Source organism: Macaca thibetana, chromosome 16, assembly GCF_024542745.1.
Source record: "Macaca thibetana thibetana isolate TM-01 chromosome 16, ASM2454274v1, whole genome shotgun sequence".
NCBI classification, from domain to species: domain Eukaryota; kingdom Metazoa; phylum Chordata; class Mammalia; order Primates; family Cercopithecidae; genus Macaca; species Macaca thibetana.
The window spans coordinates 24,323,811-24,348,218 of record NC_065593.1 but is presented as its reverse complement, the minus strand read 5'-3'; the positions used below and the strand labels follow the sequence as shown (position 1 = coordinate 24,348,218).

The following is a 24,408-nucleotide window of genomic DNA, read 5'->3' as shown; positions in this document are numbered from 1 at the left end:
TGCTACCCCCATGCTCCTGGGAGACCTGGCGATGCACTCCGGGGCTCAGGGCCCACCAGGCAGCCTCTTACCCTAGAGCTCTCCCCACTCTGAGGTTCAGAAGGACCCCAACCCACACCGTAGGTGTTCCCCCCAGTAAAGTCAGGTAGCAAAAGCCTCCGGTTTGAAGCCTCTTTTATTTGTGCCTCAGAATCAGTCTGGTGCCCCTGGCATCAGGGAAGGGGGTGAGAGGAACAGTTTCTCTTTGTTCTTTTCTTCCGTCCCTTTTTGTGTCCCCTCTGAGCCTCAGGGGCTGAGCCGTGAAGGCCAGTCCCAGACAGGCCCGGGACAAGGGTGTGCGGTGGGCCCCTGCCCCTAGCGGGGTCTGTGCTTCTCTGGGTGGGTGAGGTGGGGCAGGGGAGAGCCGGGTGTTAGCACCATTGGATGAAGGGTTTTAGAGTCAGTCTCCGTGTGGGGGCAAGTGGGATGTACAACCACAGAGGCTAGCAGCAGCTGGTGGGAAGGGGTGGGGGTGGTGCCAGGGCCCTGGGCGAGCCCTTTGTGTCCAGTCTACTCGGGTCTAGTGCTTACCCAGCCCAATATGCTCCCCACTCTCTGAGGCACCATGAGGGAGTCAAGGCTTGCCCAGGCCAGGGGGCTACCTTGGACACACTCCCTGATCACCCAAAAAAAAAAAAAAAAATGTGCCTTGGGGGATGGGACTCCAACTTCTGGCTGCCCAAGGAGAAGCTGGAACCACCCTGAGACCCAGGACGGGTGTGGGGGCTGGGGGAGCCGGGTACCCCGGTAAGTGCACTTGACGCTGAAATGCCGGGGTTGGGGAGGGGCTGGGCCCTAGACGTGCTGGTTTGTGTCTGGGACAAAGCAGCGACACAGCACGCGAGGAGCTCAGCTGCCCCCCAGGAGTGAAGAGCAGAGATGCAAAGGCTTCAGGGGCAGTGTCCTGGAGTAGGATTAGTGAACAGAAATGCGGACCGGCCACAAGGAGCAAGGGATGGGGACAGCGCTCCTCTAAGGATTCATCTCGCCCTCAGGACCGCCTGGCTCCGCCCCAGGACAGATCTGAGCCCAGGGGAGCGGGTTGGGGAATCAGCATACAGCAAAGCAGGGGAACCAGGCCGTGCCAGCTGCCTCCAGGGCCCTGGCCTGGGAAGGTACCCCGCGGCCATGCCGAATCCCTCCCGAATCGTGCCTGCTGCGCTGCTGCACCGGCGAGGCAGTGGCTCCAGTCTCCAGCCGCCGCTCTGCAGGCGCGCAGGCCTAGGCTTGTCTGGCTCCTGGCCCTGGGCGTGGCGCGCATGGCGCAGGCGAGGGTCCCGGCAGGGGGCGCTACTGCTCGGTCAGTGAGAGCCTAAGGATGCGCTCCAGCTCCTCCTCCTCCTGGCGCGCGCGCCGCCGCCGCTCCTCCTGCTCCTGCGCCGACAGCTCCATCGCCAGCCGCAGCTGCTCGTCGTAGCTCCGGAACACGTGGCCGCTGGAACCTGGCCCTGAGCTGGGCCGAGGGCTGGGCACTGACGCCGGGGGCGCAGGCTGGCGCTGCGGCGTGGGCGGGGCGCTCCTGGGGGTGGGGAAGGAATGTCGCGGGCTCCCGGGCGCACCCACCCACCGGCCCGGGCCAGGACACGGCGTGGAGGCTCCGGGGCGGCCCAGGGCCACCACCCTCTAGTGGAGGCCGTCAGTCCCACGGCGTCCTGGCCCCCACCTGGTCGTGGGGGAGCCCAGCCCCTACCAAGTTCTCCCCGTCAATGCCTGGGGAGAGTCTGAACGCCGCGGTGAGGCCTCGATCCCTGCCCCCTGACTGCCGCCTTGGAGCCAGGAAAGAGTGGTGGCAGAAGCCATCCCGATACCAGAAGGGTCCCTGCCGAGGGCCCCGCGGGTTCTCCGGGCTGTGTCCTGGCTTAGGGGAGACAGGATCCTCTCCGGAGGATTCTCTCCGGCCCAGCGGGCACTGACCTGTCCTGTCGGCGACCCTCGTAGGACATGGGGTGGGTGCCAGGCTTGCTGTTGGTTAGCGCCTCCCAGATGGTGACCTGCGGGAAGGCATGGGCGTTAGCCGTGGCGGCGCCGCAGTCCCGTGGACCCGCGCGCCTGCGGAGACGCACCTGGTCATACTCACTGCCCGCCTCAAGCAGGCTCTGCTGGATGGCGAATTGCAGCAGGTCGTCATCGTCGTCGCGGGTCGCCGCCTCCCGCTGGCCGCCCATCACGCTGTAGCCGCGCGGGGCCTCGAACAACGCCGGGGAGATCTCGCAGCCGCGGCAGGAGGCTGGGGGCGCGGGGGCTGGGTCAGGCACGGCCGGGCGCGCCCCTCCCACCCACCCCGGGGAGAGCCGAGGGGCAGGCGTTCTCGCGGGGAGGGGGCCTCACTCGTGGAGCTGGAGCTGCTGACGCTGGAGGAGTCGCTGCCTGGGGAAGGCGTCTCGCTGCTGGGGCTGCCTCGCACCGATGGCACCGGCTCGTCACAGCCGTTGAGGTTCCCGAAGGTGATGCGTGCGTTGAGGATGTGGAAGATGGGGATTTCTGAGGATGAGGAAACCATCAGGCACCACCACCCAACCCCTCACACCTCAGCCTCAGCCCCGCCCCGCCCCAACCTCCTCTAAACCCTGGCCCGCCTGCCGCGGGCTCAGGAGAAATGGCGGTGCAGTCTTACCAATCTTGACCGGGAAGCCAGGAGGCAGGCGCAGGGTGATGAAGTCCCGGAGCTTGGCAAAAAGCGCATTGCTGACGGCCATGAGATCAATGATGGGGGCCACCTGCTCACACAGGGACAGGGGATGCTCCTCACACAGCCACAGCTTGGCCTTGAACCTGCCCCCACCAGATCCCAAGGGGTGAGGGACACTGCAGGAAGCCATGGCCTCCCAGCATCTCCTGGAGCCCCAGCCCCCCACCCTCCCAGCACCGGCAGGGGCCTCACTTCTGTGTCTTGGTGGTCAGTTCCATGGGGCGGCCCATATCACGGTTGCCCAGCTCAAAGTTGGGGTTGAAGTATTCTTCTGCAGTGATGGCAGTGGGGTTGGCTTGGCTCAGAGTCTGAGTAATCAGGGTCTGTACCACATGGGGAGGGGCCCAGGAGCTCCCCTCAGTTCCTGATGCCAGGCCAGCTCATTTGCCATCACAGGGCCCCCAAGCTGTCCCCTCTGCCAGTGTGGCACGGACATGGCCTTGGGCATTGTGGAAAGGAGGTCCACATGGGCCATGCTAAGCCTCCCAAGCCGCCTCCTGAGCCACATCCACACCCCTCCACTTATGGGTACCCCTACACACACTCACCCCATTTTGGGGGCCCCCGTGCTGCTCAGCGATTCCCAGGAAGGACTGCAAAGGCGTCTTACAGCCTACAAGAAATGTGGCATCTCAGAGGACACTGTAGCTCCACACACACCTGGGCACCTCATCAGAGGTGACAGCACCCAAGACCTAGGAAAGAGGCTGCTTCCTGGGGTGGGGCCTGCTCACCCAACCACATACTCAGGCACCTTCACCTGAAGAGGACTGAGGGCTCCAAGGGCCAGGGGCCAGGGCCTCTGTGAGCACAGCTTAAAACAGTAAAAAGTAGGCCCAGGGCTTAGAAGCAACTTCCAAAAGTGCTCCTCTCCAGCTTGGTGACCCTGGACAGTAAAACGCCTTCCCCAGTAGGCATTGTAGGGTGTGCATGTGCGTGTGTGTGCTCTGCTTCAGGCACTTTCATAGGTATGACTTCATGTTGTTCCCCTGTGAGGTAGAAATTATGCCTTTTCACTTCGGACACAGTATCTGGTACCCACAGAATCAGGTGTGGCATCAGTGGGCATACAGAATCTATGGCAAGGTCCCCTGACTTTCTAACTAGGATATGTCCCACTGGACTAGAATGGCCAATAAATGGCATACATGGCATTTCTCTCCCCTCCCAAATTCAACACCGACATTAGTAATCACTTGCAGCATGCCTCTCCACTGAACCCAGATGAGTCCTTAGAATCTTCTTAGTACTCTAGGAAGCCACTATCCATCATTAGGGCTTGGCACCTGAATTAAAATCTATTGGCCTGAATAAAGCATCCAGGCTCTTGCTAGGATGCCTGTGGGAATACTGATGGAAGCATTGAAGTGGGAGCTGGTTCCCGCAATCCTGCAATACCTCTCCCCATCCACCTCTGCCTCATTACCTTTGACCTTGCCCTTGTGCTGTTCTGAAAGATGCTCTGTCCGTGTCCGGGTGATGAGCTCCACGTTGGATGCTCCATACACCTGGGGACAGATAAAGAAAGGGCTCATAGGCAGTTCTGGTCTTACCCTGTGTCTTACCCTCAAGGGCATTGGGATCACTCCCTGTAGCAAAGGGTCCTGGAGAGACTGCTCCAGGCTTTTGGATAAGTAAATATATGAGGTCATTTTTTCATTCATTCATTCATTCATTCATTCATTCACTTATTCATTCAACAAACATTTTTTGAGAAGCCTTTCTGTGCCAGGCATTGAGGTAGGCATCAGTGATACAGTAAACAAGCCAGACATGATCCCTGCCCTCCTGAGACTTACAATCTCTAGAAGGAGACAATAAAATGGAGTTACAACAGCATGGTCCATGCACTGGTGGGGGTAGCACAGAGGCCTTCCCAGCCTACAGAAGCAGGGGAGGCTTTCAGAGGAGATACCACACACAAAACCCAGGGCATTTGTTAGGTCCTGCTTTCATGTCATGGGCAACATAGGGGTCCCAGAGTAACAGGTAGAGCCTTTTGGGGTTTTTTTTGTTTTTTTGTTTTTTTTAGATGGAGTCTCTCTCTGTTGCCCAGGCTGGAGTGCTGTGGTGCGATCTCTGCTCACTGCAACCTCCGCCTCCCAGGTTCAAGTGATTCTCCTGCCTCAGCCTCCCGTGTAGCTGGGACTACAGGCACATGCCACCACACCCGGCTAATTTTTGTATTTTTAGTAGACACGGGTTTTCACCATGTTAGCCAGGCTGGTCTCAAACTCCTGACCTCAGGTGATCCACTCACCTTGACCTCCCAAAGCGCTGGGATTACAGGCGTGAGCCACCACGCCTGGCCAGGAAGATTTTTAGGGATAAAGGCCTGACTCTAGGATCAGGCCAGCCAGGATCTGAACCCCAGCTCTGCCACTTAACAGCTGTGTGACCTTGTACAGGTTACAGAACCACTCTAAGCCTGTATTTCCTCATCATAAAATGGACCAATCATCCCTATTTCTTGGGATTGTTGTGAAGACTAAATGGGATGCCAAGGAAAGGACTCAATAAACATGCATAAAATGGGAATACTAATAGAACAGCACCTACCAGAATGGGTTGTGAGGATTAAGTGTGTGTGTGCATGTGCACATGCCCTGTGTATACATCCACACATCCATATAAAATACCAGAGCAGTGCCTTGAACCCAAATATAAGTGCTTGACCACGCTGCATTGCTTCTGCACCTCCAGGGCTGGGGAAGGGAGGCCAGAATCCCCTGCACAGCTTGCTGCAGACAAGAGTGCAGCTGGGCTGGCAGCTGGGAGCTGCAGCCTCACCTTAGCTTCATACCCATTCACCATCTCCGTCTTTTCACTGCGCCAGCCCAGAATGCCAGTCTTGTTCCTGGGGAAGCAGAGTGGTCCAGCTGAGGCAGGCACCCCACCGGGCTGGCTCAAGGTTGACCAAGGCCATGCCCACCCACCTCTCAAAGGAGATATTCTTGGTGTCAAGCTGCGTGGTGACGACAGGCGCGGTGAGCCGGCTCAGCACCTGTTCCTCAGTGGGCTGAGCAGCAGCCAGTAGCAGCTCCCGGTCCTGCCCAGCCAATGCCAGAGTCTCTGTGTACACCACCCGGCGGTCGTGGTCAATTTCCATGACCACAGCGCTTGTGTCTGCCAGCCACGGAACAGCACAGGGGGTTCAGGGGTGGCCTGGGGCTGCTTCCCATTGTCCCCACCCCGCCCCACCTCCTGCCTGCCTGACCTTGGCCCCTGAAGACAAAGCTGCGGTTCCCTCGCTGCCAGGTCATGTGGTCAAAGCCCAGGAGCGTGGTGTCTACCCTCAGGTTCTGGCCGCTCTTCCACACTTTGTAGGTGTCACTAGGGCAGATCTTGGACACCAGGGGCACTGGTGGAAGTGGAGGTTGGAGGTGGCTTTGACTAGTCTGGCCTACCCAGCCTGGGCCAGCTCAGGGCATGGGGTTTGGGATCCGTGTGGCCAGGAATGGGGGAGGGGACTGATGAGAGAGCGGCCTCTCCTCCGAAACCCCCTCCCTGGCCAATGTTGACCATACTCACGCAGAAGAGCAACCTGAGGTCGGGACGGGCGTGTTTCTGTCACCACTAAGTCCCTAGTGTCCACCATTTATTAATTCATTCACTCACTCTTTCATCCATTCTTTCAACAAATATTTATGAAACACCTACTGAGTGTTCCAGCCACTGGGAATACAACGGTGAAAAAGACAGGACTCCTGCCCTCTCAGAGCTTACCTTCTAGCAAGGAACGGCAGGTCATGAATACCGTAAGCAAATCATGACACAGTGAAGGGAATAATAATGGAATCAAGACAGTATCTGGGGCAATCTGGAAAGGCCTAGCTGAGGCGGTCGCCCTGAGCTGAGCTAAGGGATGGAGGGAGCCACTGGAAGAGCTATGAGAACACATTCCAGGCAAGGGAGCAAGTGCAGGACCTAAAGTGCGAGAGAGCCCAGAAGCGACCTGCTGCAGCCCGCTTACCCCAGCTAGTGAACTCCCATTTCATCTCCACGTAGAAGTCCTGGGCCTGGAGGACGAAGGGGAGAGAGGCTAAGTCTGCACTGGAGAAGGGCTCAAGGGCTCCCATGGAGGCTGAGAGGCTGGGCCTCACCTTGCGCAGCTTCTCCAGGAGCACGGGGATGCCCGCCAGCCGCTTCACCACCCGCTGGTAGTCCCGGTACCGCAGCACCAGCTGCACCAGCTCCAGATCCCGCGTACTCACAGCCTCCTGGAGCACTGGGGGAGGGGGAGGCAAGGTCACAGGGCAGGATCCTTCAGCCAACCATAGGTCTATGATGATGGGGAGGCCCTGGCTGTGGGGCTGGGGTGAGCAGTGCTGCACACCTGTCCAGCCGCTGCGATTCTCCCTGCCCACGTCTGCGCCGTGCGCCAGGAGCACACGGGCACACTCAAGGTGCCCCAGCGTGGTGGCCAGGTGCAGGGGAGTCCGGCCGCGGGGATCCAGCTGCTCGATGTCCACCTGGAGGAGGAGGGAGTGGAAGATATAGCCCCAGTCACTTCGGAGACAGCCCTCCGGAGCCCGACAGCCCTGGAACAGACAGCAACCCCCACCCCCTGCTGGGGCTGCTCTGCCTCGCCAACCTCACAAGGCAACGGAAAGACAGACACTATGAGCTGGGATCAGGTGGATGCAAAGGGGCTTAGAAGACAGGACAGAAAGTAACTCTGGAAGGGGGAGGGCCTTCCCTCCCTTCCTGTCCACCAAGGGCCCCTGGTTGGGTCCTCTCCTCCAAGGCCCAGTGGCCTGCCTGCCAAGAATAAGCCTGGGACTGAAGTGGGGTGGCAAAGAGGCTGTTGGCCAAGGAGCTCACCTGGGACCAGACCTACCCTAGGGGTCCCAAACCACCTTCAGGAAGGGCTACCAATTTAGATCACTGACATTATCGAGTGAGGTTTAACAAACAGTTAGAGTAATAGACAGGAATGAAATAACAAGTCCACGGTATTCATACAATTTCACAACCAGGTCATGTGCATGTGGGACACTATGCATTAAAATTTGTACAAATCCTATAGTTTTGTGAATAACATGATTACATTGCATGAGATTTTTGTTGTGTGATAAAAGTGATAAAAGCTTTGTTGTGTGTGTGTGTGTGTGTGTGTGTGTTTTGAGATGGAGTCTCACTCTGTTGGCAAGGCTGGAGTACAATGGCGCGATCTCTGCTCACTGCAACCTCTGTCTCCTGGGTTCAAGCGATTCTCCTGCTTCAACCTCCCGAGTAGCTGGGATTACAGACATTCGCCACCATGTCTGGCTAATATTTTGTATTTTTAGTAGAGATGGGTTTTCACCATGTTGGCCAGGCTAGTCTTGAACTCCTGACCTCAGGTGATCCACCTGGCTCGGGCTCCCAAAGTGCTGGGATTACAGGTGTGAGCCACAGAGCCCAGACAAAATCTTCTTTTTTTTTTTTTTTAAATTGAGACAGGGTCTCACTATGTCGCCCAGGCCGGTCTCAAACTCTTAGGCTTGAGCAATCCTCGTGTTTCAGCCTCCCAAGCAGCTGGGATTACAGGCTTCTGCACCTGGCTTAGAAAGCATGTTTGTTAAACATAAGTTTTGTTTGTTTGTTTTTTGAGACAGAGTCTCACTGTGTCACCCAGGCTAGAGTACAGTGGTGCGATCTTGGCTCACTGCAACTTCCACCTCCCAGGTTCAAGCGATTCTCATGCCTCAGCCTTCCTAGTAGCTGGGATTACAGGCGGGCGCCACTATGCCAGGTTAATTTTTGTATTTTTAGTAGAGATGGGGTTTTGATATGTTGCCAAGGCTGGTCTCCAACTCCTGACCTCAAATGATTCGCCTGCCTTGGCCTCCCAAAGTGTTGAGATTACAGGCATGAGCCACCGCGCCCGGCCTTAAACGTAAGTACTTAAGTATATTTCAAGAGTCTAGGACTTCTAGTTAAGAACAGTGAACTGACAGGCCAGACGCGGTGGCTCACGTCTATAATCCCAGCACTTTGGGAGGCTGAGGCGGGCGGATCACCTGAGGTCGGGAGTTCGAGACCAACCTGACCAACATGGAGATACCCCATCTCTACTAAAAATACAAAATTAGCCAGGCATGGTGCCTGTAATCCCAGCTACTCAGGAGGCTGAGGCAGGAGAATCGCTTGAACCCGGGAGGCGGAGGTTGCAGTGAGCCGAGATCATGCCATTGCACTCCAGCCTGGGCGACAAGAGCATAACTCCATCTCCAAAAAAAAGAACAGTGTACTGACCACATGCATGTAACTCCCTCCTCTCCTCCTCAAAACTTGATTAAAATGCCAATAAAAAGGCTTCAACTTCTATCATAATAAATGAAATTACTCTCCCACCATAAACAATCAGAAAATTATTGCTGCAAAATATATGAAGGCCGGACACAGTGGCTCACCCCTGTAATCCCAGCACTTTGGGAGGCAAAGGTTGGAGGATTGCTTGAGCACAGGAGTTAGAGATCAGCCTGGGCAACATGGCAAAACCCCATCTCTACAAAAAATACAAATCAATTAGCCAGGTATGATGGCCTGTGCCTGTAGTTTCAGCTACTCGGAGCTACTCGGTGGGAGGATCGCTTAAGCTTGGGAGGTTGAGGCTGCAGTGAGGTATCATCACACCTCTGCACTCCAGGCTGGGTAACAGAGTGAGACCCTGTCTCAAATACACACACACACACACACACACACACACACACACACACACACACATACTCTATATAGAAAATATATGTAAAGAGAAATAACAGTTTTTAGAAATCCAGAACTGTGATCCTTGAAATAAGGAAAATGAAAAAGCTGAGCTCTGTAACATCCCTGGATTTCTGCCTGGAGGAACATTCCAGACTGTAATTCAAGGAGGGGAAGCCCGAGCAGAGCATGGTGCTCTTCCTGGGTTGAGAAGATGGAGACAGGAGTTCAGGGAAGCCAAAGTACTAAAAGTTGCAGCAGAGCACAGTTCTGGAAAGGAGTAAACTACTCAAAAAATTCCAGAAATCCGCACAGGGGTCTCTTCCAGTTTTGCTGGATACTAAACTACACATATGTATAGTGAAACTCAGTAATACCATGCAAAAAGGAGCAATAAAATGGTAAATTCTCAGAGCTCACCAATGGCAGGGAGATAATCAAGCTCCAGCCTCCTAGAATGCAGAAGTATATTTAATCAGACCCCAGAAGGGTTATGCCTTAGTAGTAGAGCTAAACTATCCCTAGAGAAAAGGCTCACCTAGACCCACCCTAACAAGTTAAAAATTAGCCTCAGGCTGGGTGCAGTGGCTCATGCCTGTAATCCCAGCACTTTGGGAGGCGGAGGCGGGCAGCTCACCTGGGGTCAGGAGTTCAAGACCAGCCTGGCCCAAATGGCGAAACCCCATCTCTACTAAAAATACAAAAAATTAGCCAGGTGTGGTGATGGGTGCCTGTAATCCCAGCTACTCAGGAGGCAGAGGCACGAGAATCACTTGAACCCAGGAGGCGGAGGTTGCAGTGAGCTGAGATTGCACCACTGTACTCTGGCCTTGGTGACAGAGCAAGATTTCATCTCAAAAAAAAAAAGAAAAAGAAAAAGAAAAGAAAAATTAGCATCGAAGGCCAGGCATGGTGGCTCATGCCTCTAATCCCAGCACTTTGGGAGGCTGAGGCAGGCAGATCACTTGAGCCTAGGAGTTCAAGACCAACCTGGGCAACACAGCAAAACCCCGTGTCTACAAAAAATACAAAAAATTAGCCAGGTGTGGTAGCATGTGCCAGTAGCCTCAGCTACTCAGTGACTGAGGCAGGAGGATCCCTTAAGCCCAGGAGGTTGAGGCTGCAATGAGCTGAGATTGGGCCACTGCACTCAAGCCTGGGTGACAGAGGAAGACTCTGTCTCAAAAAAAAAAAAAAAAAAAAAAAAAAAGCCTCAAAAAGGTCAAGCTGATTTGCAAGTAATTTACCTAGTCTGCCTGAACAAAGCCCAACACTCTTTAAAGGACAATAACAAATCCAGATGCTTAACATCATATTTACAATGTCCAACATTCAGTTAAAAATTACTAGACACAGCCAGGCACAGTGGCTCATGCCTGTAATCCCAGCACTTCAGGAGGCCAAGGCAGGCGGATCATGAGGTCAGGAGATCGAGACCATCCTGGCTAACACGGTAAAACACCGTCTCTACTAAAAATACAAAAAATTAGCTGGGCGTGGTGGTGGGCACCTGTAGTCCCAGCTACTCGGGAGGCTGAGGCAGGAGAATGGCGTGAACCTGGGAGGTGAAGCTTGCAGTGAGCCAAGATGGTGCCGCTGCTCTCCAGCCTGGGTGACGGAGCGAGACTCCATCTCCAAAAAAAAAAAAAAAAAAAGAAGAAGAAAATATAATCTATAATCAGGAGAAAAATAATTTCATAGAAACAAGACCCAGAAGTGATAAAGATGATAGACGGCTCAATATACTCAAGAGTTTAAAGAAAAACATGAAAAAGATGTTCATGAGGAGAGGAATGAGAGGTATAAAAAAAAAGCCAGTGGACCATCTAAAGATGACAAGTACAGTAACTGAAATGAAAAATTCACTGAATGAAAATAACAGCAGATTAGATACTGCACAATTTTAAAAATCAGTGAATTTGAAGACAGCAATAGAACTTTCCAAACTGAAGCACAGAGGAGAAAGAAAAATAGTACTGAAAAATAAAGTTGCCTGGGCTTCTATAGTCCCAGCACTTTTGGAGGCCAAGGCGGGAGGTTGGCTTGAGTTCAGGAGTTTAAGACCAGCCTGGGCAATATAGCGAGACCCTGTCTCTACAGAAAAAAAACCCCACTTTTAAATTAGCTGAGCATGGTGGCAAGCAGCTGTAGTCCCAGCTCCTCTGGGGCTGCGGCAGGAGGATCCCTTGAGACCAGGAGTTTGAGGCTGCAGTGAGCTATGATCTCACCACTGCATTCCAGCCTGGGCAATAGAGCAAGACGCTGTCTCTATGGAGCCTCATAATCTGTAAGACATTATCAAGCACTCTAACATATATGTATTGGAATCCCAAAGGATGGAATAAAGAAGTAGGACAAATAAGACAAATTTAGAGAAACAGACCTGGTATGGTGGCTCATGCCTGTAATCCCAGCACTTTGGGAGGCCAAGGTGGATGGATCACAAGGTCACTTCAACACCAGCCTGGCCAATATGGTGAAACCCCGTTTCTACTGAAAATATAAAAATTAGCCAGGCGTAATGGTAGGCACCTGTAGTCCCAGCTACTTGGAGGCTGAGGCAGGAGAATCGCTTGAACCTGGGAAGGGGAGGTTGCAATGAGCCGAGATCGTGCCACTGCACTCCAGCTTGGGTGACAGAGGGAGACTCCATCTCAAAATAAATAAATAAATAAATAAATAAATAAATAAATAAATAAAACAAAAAAGAAAGAAAGAATGTCCAAAATTTTTCTAAATGTAATAAAAACTACTACGGTGGGTTGAAGAATGGTGCCCCTCCTAAGACATGTCCACATCACATTCTGACCCTCAGAGCCTATGAATGGGACCTTATATGAAAAAAGGGTCTTTGCAGACATAATTAAGGATCTCAAGATGAGATAATCCTGGATCACCCGGGGGCCCTAAATCCAATGACAAGTGTCTTTCTAAAACACTCAGAGAGGTGAGAAGGCCATGTGAAGATGGAGGCAGAGACTAGAGTTCTGCAGCCACAAGCCAAGAGGGTTGTGGCCTAGTCACCAGAATCTGAAAGAGACAAGGCAGGACTCTTCCCTAGAGCCTTTGGAGGGACTGCCACCCTGCCAACATCTCAAATTTGTACTTACGTCTCCCGAACTGTGAGAGAATTTATTTATTTTTTTTTAGATGGAGTCTCACTCTGTCACCCAGGCTGGAGTGCAGTGGCGTGATCTCGGCTCACTGCAAGCTCCGCCTCCTGGGTTCACACCATTCTCCTGCCTCAGCCTCCCCAGTAGCTGGGACTACAGGCACCCGCCACCACGCCTGGCTAATTTTTTGTATTTTTAGTAGAGACGGGGTTTCACCGTGTTAGCCAGGATGGTCTCGATCTCCTGACCTCATGAGCCGCCCGCCTCGGCCTCCCAAAGTGCTGGGATTACAGATGTGAGCCACTTCACCTGGCCAAATATTTGTTGTTTTAACTCACCTAGTTTGTAGTAATTTGTTGTGGAAACTAATACCAAGATAAAGCCACAGAACCAAGAAACTCAATGAACCCCAAGTAAGACAAACACGAGGTAAACTACACCAAGGTCCATCATAATCAAATGCTGAAAACTAGTGGTAAAAAGAAAATCCTAAAAGCATTCAAAGAAATGAGGTCTATTATGTATGGAAGAACAAATACAGGAAATATTACATTCTTCATATCAGAAACTATGCAAGCCAAGAAACAATATAATGAAATCTTTAAAGTGCTGGGGGAAAGAACAAAAACAGAAACTTTCAACCTAGAATTTTTTTTTCCCTCTAATCCAGTCTGACTGGTATTGACCTAGAATTCTATACCCAGTGAAAATATTCTTCAAAACTGAAGAAGAAATAAATATGTTGGCAGACAAACAAATACTAAAAGAATGTATTGCCAGATGTGCAGGAAATGTTAAAGGGAGTTCTTCAGGTGGAAAGAAAATGATCCCAGATGGAAACCTGAATCTGTACAAAGGATTGAAGAGTGCCAAAAAATGTTAAATGTATAAGAATGTCAGGAGACAGGCACAGTGGCTCACGCCTGTAATCCCAGCACTTTGGGAGGCCGAGGCGATCAGGTCAGCAGAGGTCAGGAGTTTGATACCAGCCTGGCCAACAGGGTGAAACCCCATCTCTACTAAAAATGCAAAAATTAGCTGGGTGTGGTGGGGGATTCCTGTAATCCCAGCTACTAGGGATACTGAGGCACATGGATTGCTTGAACCTGGGAGGTGGAGGTTGCAGTGAGCAGAGATCGCACCACTGCACTCCAGACAGGGCAACAGAGAGAGACTCTGTCTCAAAAAAAAAAAAAAAAAAGTCAGGCTGGGCACAGTGGCTCATGCTGTAATCTTTGGGAGGCCGAAGTGGGCAGATCACTTGAGCCCAGGAGTTTGAAACCAGCGTGGGCAATGTGGTGAAACTCCGTTCTACAAAAAAATGCTAAAATTAGCCAGGCGTGGTGGTGCATGCCTATAGTCCCAGCTACTGGGAGGCTGAGGTGGGAGGATCCCTCGAGCCAGGGAGCCGAAGGTTGCAGTGAGCAGAGATCATGGCACTGCACTCCAGCCTAGGCAACAAAGCCAGACCCTGTCTCAAAACAAAAAAAAGTCAATAAAATATTTAAAACCCACAAGAATAAAGAGATGTCAGCAGATGGGAAACTTCAACACACTTAAGAACATGGAAAGTGGCTAGGGCCTCACCAACTGACTTAGGGGAGCAGAGGAAGCCGAAACTAAAGCAGCCACAGAGGGAAACGTCCGTGTAAAGAGCAAGCCAGATGACCCCCCAGGCCCCCCTGAAAGGTGTAGGTAGGACCCGCAGGCAGTGGGGAAGGCAGAAGTGGGAGGTGAGGCTAGAGCTGAGTGCAGGGAGGCTGGTTACAATTCAGAGCCCCCTCGTTCCCTTCCCAGCCTCATTAACCCCTTCCTCACCACAGGACACCAGGGGTTTATTCTCTGCAGAAATTGGGCATGAGATGCTCTGGACTCAGGGGTATTGGTCACAGCAGAGGATGAGGTATGGTGCTGAAAGCCAGTGACCCGTGAAACCGCAGCCCCTTCCCTGCCTGGGTCCTGAACTACTGGCAGCCAGGTCACACCACCACCACCCTATCCACCCAAGCAAGAAGTTGTCCCAAAGACCTCAGAATACAGACATCTGGTGACCCTACAATGAACAGGCCAGCCTGCCACCTGATCACCTTACAGTAGCACCCACACATCCCTGAACTCCACAGCCCCATTCTTAAATATGATCCAACAGCCAGGAGAAACTGGACACTTGATGAAAGCTTCCCATGTGAAACAAACCAAAACATACAAATTAGATGCTAAGAACCCAGAGGAAATTCTCTCGATGCAGGGAATAAAAGAAAACTCTTCGGGGGAAAACAGTAATTTACATCCTCAGGAAAATATAAAAAGATCATTGAATCCATGAAACAAAATGGGACAGCCTGGCTTTCCATGATGTCTCCTGCCCTTTCTCTTGCCTTCATTCTGGAAGTGACTTTCTTAACTTTTCCTTGTTTTCTGCATTCCTGGACAGCTGCACCTGCCCCGTAAACAGTAAACATCACCTGAATTTACTTCATTTTCAGGTGAAAAAAAAAAAAAAAAAAACAACTTTGAAACTGTCTTTATCTCCTCTTTTTCCCGCACCCTCCACATCTAACCCATCAGGAAAACTTGTAGGCTCTGCCTTCGAAACAGACCTAGAAGCCTCCCAGTTTCCACCACCTTGCGGCTGTAGCCACCCCATCTCTCACTGGCAGCCCCTCACTGTCTTTTTGCTGCTCCCCTTGTTCCCAAGCTCTATTGTCCACCTCACCTATGGCAGCTAAAGTCATCCTGTGAAGTGTTACTCAGGTCCTGACACTCTTTAGTTCAAAATCTTCCAGTGGCTTCCCATCGTAGTTAGCAGGGAATCCAATGGCCCCAGACTTCTCTTTGCACTCATTTGCTCCACCCTTCGCCAACGACCTTCCCTGGAACATTCTCCAGGGTCCTCCAGAGAGCCCCAAGGCTTTTTCTGTCCCTTCACTCAGGCTGCTGCTCAAATGTCACCTCCTTAGAAAAGCCCACCCTGATAGCCCATCTGAGGTGACAGCTGCTATGGCTCTATCCACTGCCCAACCAAGTGTGCCTGTTTAGCACCTCCTGCACCTCGAACAAAGCCCCATCAGCCAGGTCCCTGTCTGCTTTGTTCACTGCTGGTTCCCCACTCCCCAGGCAGCACTTGGCACATAAATATTTGCTAGACAAATGCATAGAGTACTAGGCTGAGGGGGCACGAGGAGGGGAAGGTAATTAACCAAGAAATCATTGCAGAAGTATATTGTTTATGCACGGGGGGCTCAGGCCTGTAATCCCAGCACTTTGGAAGGCCAAGGTAGGTAGATCACTTGAGCTCAGGAGTTCGAGACCAGCCTGAGCAACACGGCAAGACCCCATCTCTACAAAAAAATACAAAAATTAGCCTGGCATGGTGGCACCTGTAGTCCTAGCTCCTTGGGAGGCTGAGATGGGAGGATCACCTGAGCCTGGGAGGCAGCAGCTGCACTGAGCCATGATCACACTACTGCACTCCAGCCTGGGTGACAGAGTGAGAACCTGTCTTATTAAAAAAGAAAAAAGAAGAAGAAAGAAAGAGAGAGAAAGAGAGAGAGAAGGGAGGGAGGAAGGGAGGGGAGGGGAGGCGAAAGGAGGGGAGGGGAGGGGAGGGAACTATATTGTTTATAATTAGGGAGGTAAAGGACAGGAGTGTTTGAAGTGGTCGCCTCTGGGGAGGTGGAGAGGCGGAGCAAGGAGCACCGCTTTTCATTACGCATCTTCTATCAACAGTTAAATATTTTAAAGCATGACCGTGAACTCCTTTGTCAAAAATGAAACATTTTAAATAATTTAAGATTATTTATATAATTTTTATAGCCTTGTTCTGACATTTCTTCATTTTTCAATATACTGGAAGCCTCAAAAAAACCAGTGGGCCTGGCCCCCGTTGGCCTCTGAGCTGTGGCCCCCCACAGAGAAGGGGAGCACTGTTTACTCTTGTCCTGTCTTGGTTGGGCTAGACCCCCGGGCTTGCAACCTGGGTGGGGTCTTGAGCCCTGCAGAGGGAGTGGGAGAGGGCCACAGGACCCGAGCTGACTGGGGAAGTCCGGAGCCTCCCGATGGCGCTGTGCTGAGCCATCCAGGCCTCCCAGCCCTGCCCCACATGCCGCAGCCACTGCAGCTAATAAGGCCCTAGGGAGCTGGCAGGGCCCCTGCCTCGCCTCAGGGCTCCAGATGCTGCCTCCCTCCCACTCAGGTGCCTCAGCTCCAGGCCCCAGAGACAGGATGGCACTCCCTTGCAGGCATGGTGCCCCTCCCCACCCCACACCTCAGGAGTGCTCCCCAGCGCGCCTCCCCAGGGAGGCCTGGATGGCTCAGCACCCCATGTACCCCATGCAGAACCCCAGGCACTCAGCCAAGCCCCAGAGCAGCTCTCCCCACAAGCCCAGAGTGCCACCTGCAGTGCAAGTGGCACCTTGCCCTGGACCCAGGTAGGAGAATTCATTAATCTCCTCAGCAGAGGCCTCCAGCTTCTCCTCAGCAGAGGCCTCTAGCTATTTAATTGCTGGAATGAAAAGGTTTCCCATGAAACCCAACACCCAGCCCTCCCCACAAAGAGAATGGAGATTCCTTATCCCAGCAGGCCTCAGCTGGTGTCAAAACCTGGGGTCTTTGGAGTTTCGTAGCTGGGGCTCCCTGGGCAGAAAGCCCCCCGGCCTCCACTCAGGCACACATACCACACGCTAGTACACACAGGTACCATACAAATACACACCCATTCGCTCATAGGTACTCACGTGTGCCCTTAAGTGTACAAGCACACGCGTGCCCAGCTGCCTTCTGGCCCTGCAGGAGTCCACTCCTGTGTAACGAGTGTGTGCGCTGCCAGCATATTTGCACAGGAACACCCCTCACACCCACGTGCACTAGCAGGGTACTTTCCAAACTCCTTTAGCATGAGCAGAATCCTTTGGTTAAGGGAAGTATGAAAAGCATACACCTAATGTATGGACTAAACATGGTGCTTGCAAGGAAGGTGAGGGACGCAGAGCCTGTGCTCAAGGCCATGCCTGCTTAGCCCCTTCCCCAGCCCACCGGGAGGAAAGCAGGAGTCTGGTGTGGTCGTTACTTGACCTCTCTTGCCCAACGCGGGGGGCGGGGCAGGTCTGCCTGAGCTCATTCAAGGGGAGGCAGGCAGGATGTGTCCTCAAGCTGCGTAGGAGGCCATGGGCTGTGGGGGCTGCACCCTGGACTTCTCCCTCCATGTCACCCCTCCCATCCTGCCCGTGCAGCCCCTACCCCTCATCCCAGAACACATTGATTTTTGGTTTCTGGGGTTTGCGGCTCCCTCTCCTGAGCTTCCTAGCTTACCAACTGTGGTGATGCCCCATATCCAGGACTGCCCACTGTAGGCAAAGGGAGGGGTCTGAGGTGCTCCCCGCCCATCCCGGGCCCCACAACCCATCTCCCCTGCCTCTAGGTCAGAAGAGTGAACAGGGAAAGCAGGAAGCAAGCCCATGGTGGAGAACGCCCCAGGGAGAAGGAAAGTGTTTCTCTGGGACCACAGTCTGCCCACTTCAGGGTTCTGGTTGCCAGGGGCAGAATCCTGCTCCCCAAGCCCAGCCTACACATGTCCCTCCCACGGGAGCTGCACAGGCTAACCCTTCCCCTGCTCCCACCCCAGGGACTCCAGATCTCGTGACTCCAGAACCAGGGCCATGCCCAGCTGGCCATGCCAGGCAAGGGGGAGCTGGCACATTCCCTGGCCTACAACCCTGTCCCCCTTGACCTGGCAGGGAACACGCATGGCGGCAAGCAGGGCACCGCGCCGGCATCACAGCACTGCTGCGTGCCCCTTCCCTTCACCAGGCACCTCCTCTCTGCCTACCACTCCCTGCTTCCAGCCTCCAGCAGAACAACTAGGGCCTGAGTAAAGCCCATTAACCTCCTCTGAAGGTGGCCATGCTGACCCCCTCCTCAGCCAGCTGCACTGCCAAGCCTGCCCACAGAGGGCCTCTGCGGGGCTTTCTTGGAGTGAAGAAGAGGCAGCTATGCCAAGCCAAGACCAGGGAAAGCCAGCTCCTGAGTGCTTGAGGAAAGCCGAGCTGTTTCCGTGGCGGCTGGTACCAGGGGGACGAGAGGCCAGGGACCCCGGCTGGGATGCCAGGGTTCCACAGTGCTTTTATCATGATGTTAGGTGGCTGTCCCCAGGTCCCCCTGCAGAAAACAGAGCCTGGTGCCCTGGGGAGTAGGCAGCGTACATCTGGATACAAGCCTCACTCTGGGCCAGTCCTCGAAGGGGGAGACAACCAGGGAACTCTCCCACCCACACGGAGTGGCATTCCCCTTTTTGGCACGCCCGAGGGAAGGAGAGGACTGGCCTGGCTCCTCTGTGGTTGAACAAGGGTTAACCTCCACCAGTGCCCTATATTCCCCCTGGCCTGCATCCAGGGCAGGCAGTGTCCATTTCAAGGAGACATTAACTCACTGGGGCAGGGGTAGGGGTGAACCTGGGACCTTGTTTCTGAGGCAGCCAGAGCGGTGGGAGAGAGAAACACATGAGCAGCCCCCAACACCTCTACCTGCAGTGGCTCCAGTGCCCCCCACCCCAGCAAGATGGCCACCCACTTCAGGACTATCAGCAGAGAGGCCTGCTGGAGAAGTCTTTTCAACCAGGGCATTCTGCCTCTCTCCAGTCTCTGCAGTGAAAGGACCACCCACCCTCAGGCAAGGGAGTGGGACTGAGGCATTCTGGAGATTCAGCATTTTGCCTAGTGATCCCTGGACCCCTGGGAAGTTCTTCCCACATGAGGCTTGTCTTCTTTTGCTTTCAGAAAAGGAAAGCAGAGAAGAGCCAGCAGAGGGTGGCTGGCCTTGTCTTAGCACTCTGCACATCATCTGGAATTCCCTGTTCATACTTGCTTCACCAGAACAGAGACTCCTTGAGGGCAGGGGCTGGTGCCCTGTTTGTTCATCTGTTTCCCGGGGGCACTGTAACCCACTCTCTTTAACAGGCCTCTCATGGCTGCAGAGCACTGCCTTTATGATAAATAAACAGAGACAGAGTCTGAGGAGTTCAGTCCAAGGAGAAACTTGGAGAGTGCTGGCGTAAGCACAGGTAACAGGAAGTGGTCACCCAGACCCGCCCAGAGGCTTGCAGGCACAGGTCACTTGGATATTTACAGGGACTGCCATGCAGAGCTGGATGCCGTACAGGCCTCGGAGCTGGTTTAGCGTGGGACTTCAGAGACACATCCTGATCTCCAGCCTGCTCAGTCTGATGGCCTGCCCTCCACCTCCATGCTTCCCTTGGCGATTGCACAGCTCCTCAGACTGAACTTCTCCTGACTCAAGACGTGGCCCTCAGAAGGTAAATTCCCACAGCGGGCAACTGCGCTAACCACCCCCAGCCCATGGTCCCAGGGTCTCAGACCCAGACTGAAACTGGGGTTCTCAACCTGCAGCAACCCATGGGGCCTGGGCCCAGCTCTGGCTCCTGCTGCCCACCCTGGAGGGGGGGGCATCTCTGCCATGAGTGCCTACCTGTGGCCTGGGTGCCAAGGGCAGAAGTGGCAATCTGTGACCTGTGCCTGCCTTTGTCCTGAAGCATGGCCAGAAGACATCCCCCTTTTCCGTTTTCTTGGAGACCACTGCCCAGCCCAAAGCTGGTGACCCACGTGGTCTTACTGACCAGCAGAAACCAGGGAGCCCACCTCGTGTGCAGAACCTCAAGTCCTTCCAGCAGCCAGGGCCCCCCAGCTTCCTCTGCGCCTAGAAGCCAGGCCCCAGCACCAGAGGGCAGGAGAGCGCTTTTCAGCACCTGGACAAGGCCCTTGGGGCCTCCCAAGAGGGTCTTTCTCCACTCCCCGTTCCTGAGCTGGGGCTGGGGTCTGAGGGATCCAAGGATCTGCTCAGTTTGAGAGCTAAAAGAGAAAGCGCTCACCGTTGGGGAGAGGGCGCTGGGTGGGGCTGGGATGCCTGGGAATGTGACACAGCCTCTTCCCCATCCTTGACCTATGGCCCCCTCCCCACGCAAGCCTTTCCCACCTCCGCACCCTCATTCGGGAGGTGTCGCTGCTCCACTGGCTGGGGCGGACTCTCCCACCACATGGAACACCGACCCAGCCCGCAGCCCCTCCCTGCAGCCCTCACTGCCCCGGCGGAGGAGGGGCACAGTGGCCCCTACCCCCATCCAGGAGGGTCCGAAACACGTGTGGTCCCGCCCGTCCCGGTCAGAGGGGAGTGGGCAGGGCCCGCTCCCATCACCCTTTCCCGGTCAACAAGCACAAAAGCCGCGGCCGCAAACAAAGACGCGCCGCAAACTCGCCGGGGAGGCGGGACAGCCCGCGCCGCACCCCCTCCCCTGGCCGGACGGGCGTGCCTGGTCGTGGGGTCCCCGCGGCGACCCGACGGCGCTCCTACCTGGCCGGCGCGGACCTCCTTCTCCAGCTCGCGGTGGCGGTTGTACCACACGAGGTAGTGCAGCGGGTATTTGCCCTCGGGCCCCTTCCTGGCGGAGGCGTTGGCGGGGATCATCGCCCGCTCCTCATGCCGGGGCCGCGGCGCCCGGCCGGGGAGGAGGGACGGCGCCGGAGCCGGGGCCCGGGGCCGCGGGGCGGGGGGCCGGCGCTGCTTGCTCGCGGGGCTGCGGCTCGGGCATGTGCGAGCGGCGGCGGGCGGGGGCGGCGCGCCCGGCGCGGTGCGGGCGGCGCGGGCGACGGGCGTCCTCGCGAGGCGGCGGCGGCGGCGGCGGCGGGTGGCGCGGAGAGGCCCCCACCCGCCCTGGGAGGGAGCGGGCACTCGGCAGCGCGGCGCGGACTCGCGCTCGCCTCCCACACCCCCGCACACAAAGACGCGGCTCGACGGAGGGAGCAGGCGCCCGCAGCGGGCGCGGGGGCGCACGGGGCGCGGGCCCCGGGGACGCCGCCGCAGGGACGCGCGCCCGCAGCCCCCTGCTCCCCGCAGCTGCATAGCCCGGCCCTCAGCCCGAGCGGCCGGCGAGGGATGCGGGGATGATGGGGAGAGAGGAAGGGGACCGGGCGCCCCGGGTAGAGCTTGTCAGCTCAGCCCCGCGGCATCATGGGGCTTGTAGTCCGCCTCGTGAAACTGGGGGTGGCAGGTGGCCGGAGAGGGTCCGCACTGTCCCCGGATCCCGTGGGAGAATGGGCGGGGAGTCAGGCCTGGCCCAGACGCGGGCAGGGCCCTGACGCCAGGTGGGCTGGGGTGCACCTGCCCCGCTGGCATTTTGCCTTTTGCTGGGGAAGGAGGGGCACGGGCCTAGTTCGAGCGTTTGGGAGACGGTGGAGGTGTAATCTTCAGAATTGAGCTTGGGTCCCAGGGGCCTTGAAGAAGGATCCGGATTCCCAGAAGACAGTGACTGATGAGGGGAAACTCCTGAGAAAGATGTGGGGCATCAGTACCAGGGGTCATTGGCGCAGCCAGGGGTCTGGCCCCTGGAACATTTCTGAGGAGTCTTCCCTGCCCTGTTAGAAAATTAAACTCCATCTTTCCACACATGTCATTAGAAACAGAATGTCCAGTAAGGCGGGAAAGACGGTCCTCCCCCCAGACACACTGTCCCCAGCAAGAACCAGAGTGAAGTTGGACAGAGAAAGCAGCAGGTGGCAGCTTCGCTCCTCCACCCAGCTGGTCCCTCAGGAAGGGAAGTGACTGATTCCAGAGACTGTCTTCTTCCTGAATGACCCCAGGGCGAAGAGGTACTTCCAGAACGGTCCCTGCAGAGGGTGTGGTACAAGTTGAATTGGCCTCTCGGCGCCAATTGCAAGGCCTGGAAGGACCAAGAGGCTTGGACCAGTCCCTGGAGGGAGGGGACTGTGATGTCAGAGAGACCAGAGTTCGAATACCCCCAACTGCCTGACCTTAAAAAAGCAAACTGCTTAATTTTTCCGACTTTCTCGGTCCACTCCCCTTCAAAATGAGACTCTAGATACTACCTCCTGGGTTGAGCTGAGGATAATGACTGCCCTGGAAACAGCGCCTCCCTCCCCAAACCAGGCGGGCCGAGACAGGTGGCGGGACCAGGCACGGTGCCTTCTTGAGCCCACCTCAAAACAAGGCAGGAATAAGGGATTCCACACCGGCCCTACTTAAAACAACAATCCAAGAAGTATTTGTGTGGGAAGTGCCAGCAAAAGCTTGCAAACTCTCTCAGGTTTCTTTGTGTGGTCTTCTCTCCTTCCTCCTCCACACCCTGCGGTGCCAGGCCCCGGCGGGAAGAGATGAGGGAGGAGCGGGCTGCCTCGCCCGTTTCTCCCGCCTGGGAGGAGCCAGCTGGCTTCTCTGGCGGCCCGGGACCGCTGCCCGCCTGCACCACCAGGGGTCAGCAGAGTGTCGTGGCTGCAACTGGTGTAGGGGAGGGGGGCTGTCGCGGGGGAGGGGCATCTAGGAGTGGCCGGGAGCATGCCAGTGCGTTTCCTTATTAAATTGTCTTTCGAACCTTGTATGTGATTCCACTGTAGCAGTCCTGCTTCCTGGGGTGGTGACATCTCCATGGGGGAATCCAGAAACCCTTTTATCTCCAGTCCCAGGCCCAGAAGTTTGGCTGTGACGGGGCTGGGGGAAACAAAGTTTGGACGGTGTGTCCGCGCCGGGGCCACTCCCAGGTAGCCTCCGAGCCAACCAGGAGATGGGGAGTGGGGCTGCGGGGGGTTGGTAAGCAGAGTGAGTCATCCTTCTTCCCCAGCAAAGCCCAGGAGTCCGAGGGCAGGGGGAGTTGTGGGGAGCTGTCGATTGTGGGGAGCTGTCCCCTGGGCGGCCGGGTTCTTTCTTTGCCAGGCGGCGGTAGACACTGAACCCAGGTCGCTTGCGCTTCGCCTGCGCGCTCAGCTGCCACGTGCTCGAGACGCGCCCACACAGCGGAGAAACAAAGACAGCCAAGCGGCAGGGCTGCCAGCAGCCTCCTCGACATTTAATAAATGAAATTCCATGGCTGGGGGTCCACCGGGGGTGAACGGGAGGCCACCGCTCGTCGACTGAGCGCCCGGCACCGGCTGCCTGGCCACTCCTTTCGTCTCACTCCCCCCGCCCCTTACCCCCTTCCCACTGGGGCCACCAAAGCCCATGGATTCTTTGGTGAGAGAGCAGCTCGGGGCGGCAGGTAGTACTCCTCCCTACATAGCAGCTAGGTATCGTTGCTTGCAAAAGCCCCACCAGCTGAGCGGCTGGCTGTCTGGGGAGGGGAGGCCTGCAAGATTTTTTTAAGGTGCAATTATAAATAAAGCCCATGGATCGCGATTTCAAACAAACTTGTCAATCCGGGCCGCAGCAAAAGGCGATGGAGGCAGCTTTGCATGTATTTCGGGTGGTGTGACTCATGAGAATTACTTGTCTCCCCTAGGGAAGGAGCCTGCCCACCCACAAGTCACTGCCGCTCTGGCACCGCTGGGATAAATCGACCAACTTGAGCACCCCTGCCAAAGGACTGCCCCCATCTGTTACCGAGCAGGAGTCTCTGACTTCGATAACCCCTCCTCAATTGTCACCACTGACCTGGCCCCCAGGTCTGGCCCTGGGGACCTCTGCCCTCTCCCCACAAGCAGAGTGCCCGGGCCTTTTGCTGCTGCAGGGATTGGGGGTTGGGTGCACGCGCGGCACACGTGTATGGGGGAGCATGCTCAGTGCGGGGGCTGTGCTCATGTGAAGCCTCCAACTAGGCTCCCTGCCCCCCAGCCCACCCACGTCCCTCACCTGCCTTGCCTTTGCCTGCCTCTTCGTGTGAAGTCCAGGAAGAAAGGCTGTCACCTGAAACGGCCCCTCTGTGTTATATGCACCCTTTCTGGACGCACACACCTCTGGTGGCCCAGAAACACCGTGTGTATAAGGCGGATGACAAGTGGATTTGAGTGCACACAGGCACAGTGGTCACTCCTTGGGAGGTCTTTAAAAACCGCCCAGATTCCTCTCTGGATGGAAGCATGC

At 55.4% G+C, this 24,408-nt stretch overlaps 1 protein-coding gene across 1 annotated transcript; it reads right to left on the bottom strand.

Moving 5' to 3' along the window:
- Positions 1 to 157: 157 nt before the first annotated feature.
- Positions 158 to 21,497, bottom strand: ANKRD13B (ankyrin repeat domain 13B). The gene is made up of 15 exons (XM_050763316.1): positions 20,893 to 21,497; positions 7,065 to 7,200; positions 6,832 to 6,956; positions 6,702 to 6,747; positions 5,946 to 6,089; positions 5,665 to 5,854; positions 5,519 to 5,585; positions 4,155 to 4,236; positions 3,277 to 3,341; positions 2,921 to 3,051; positions 2,654 to 2,811; positions 2,368 to 2,520; positions 2,103 to 2,266; positions 1,954 to 2,030; positions 158 to 1,558 (listed from the first exon to the last, which is right to left on the bottom strand). Exons 1-15 carry the CDS (start codon positions 21,439 to 21,441, stop codon positions 1,330 to 1,332), a joined length of 2,316 nt encoding a protein of 771 aa, XP_050619273.1. The 5' UTR covers positions 21,442 to 21,497; the 3' UTR covers positions 158 to 1,329.
- Positions 21,498 to 24,408: the final 2,911 nt, after the last annotated feature.

Coding starts and splice junctions, on each gene's coding strand:
- ANKRD13B (XM_050763316.1), bottom strand. CDS start 21,441: ATGCAGCTGCGGGGAGCAGGGGGCTGCGGGCGCGCGTCCCTGCGGCGG. Junction 2,267..2,367: donor CAGCAGCTCCAGCTCCACGA/GTGAGGCCCCCT, acceptor CCGCGCCCCCAG/CCTCCTGCCGCGGCTGCGAG. Junction 1,559..1,953: donor GAGGGTCGCCGACAGGACAG/GTCAGTGCCCGC, acceptor CCCCACCCCCAG/GAGCGCCCCGCCCACGCCGC.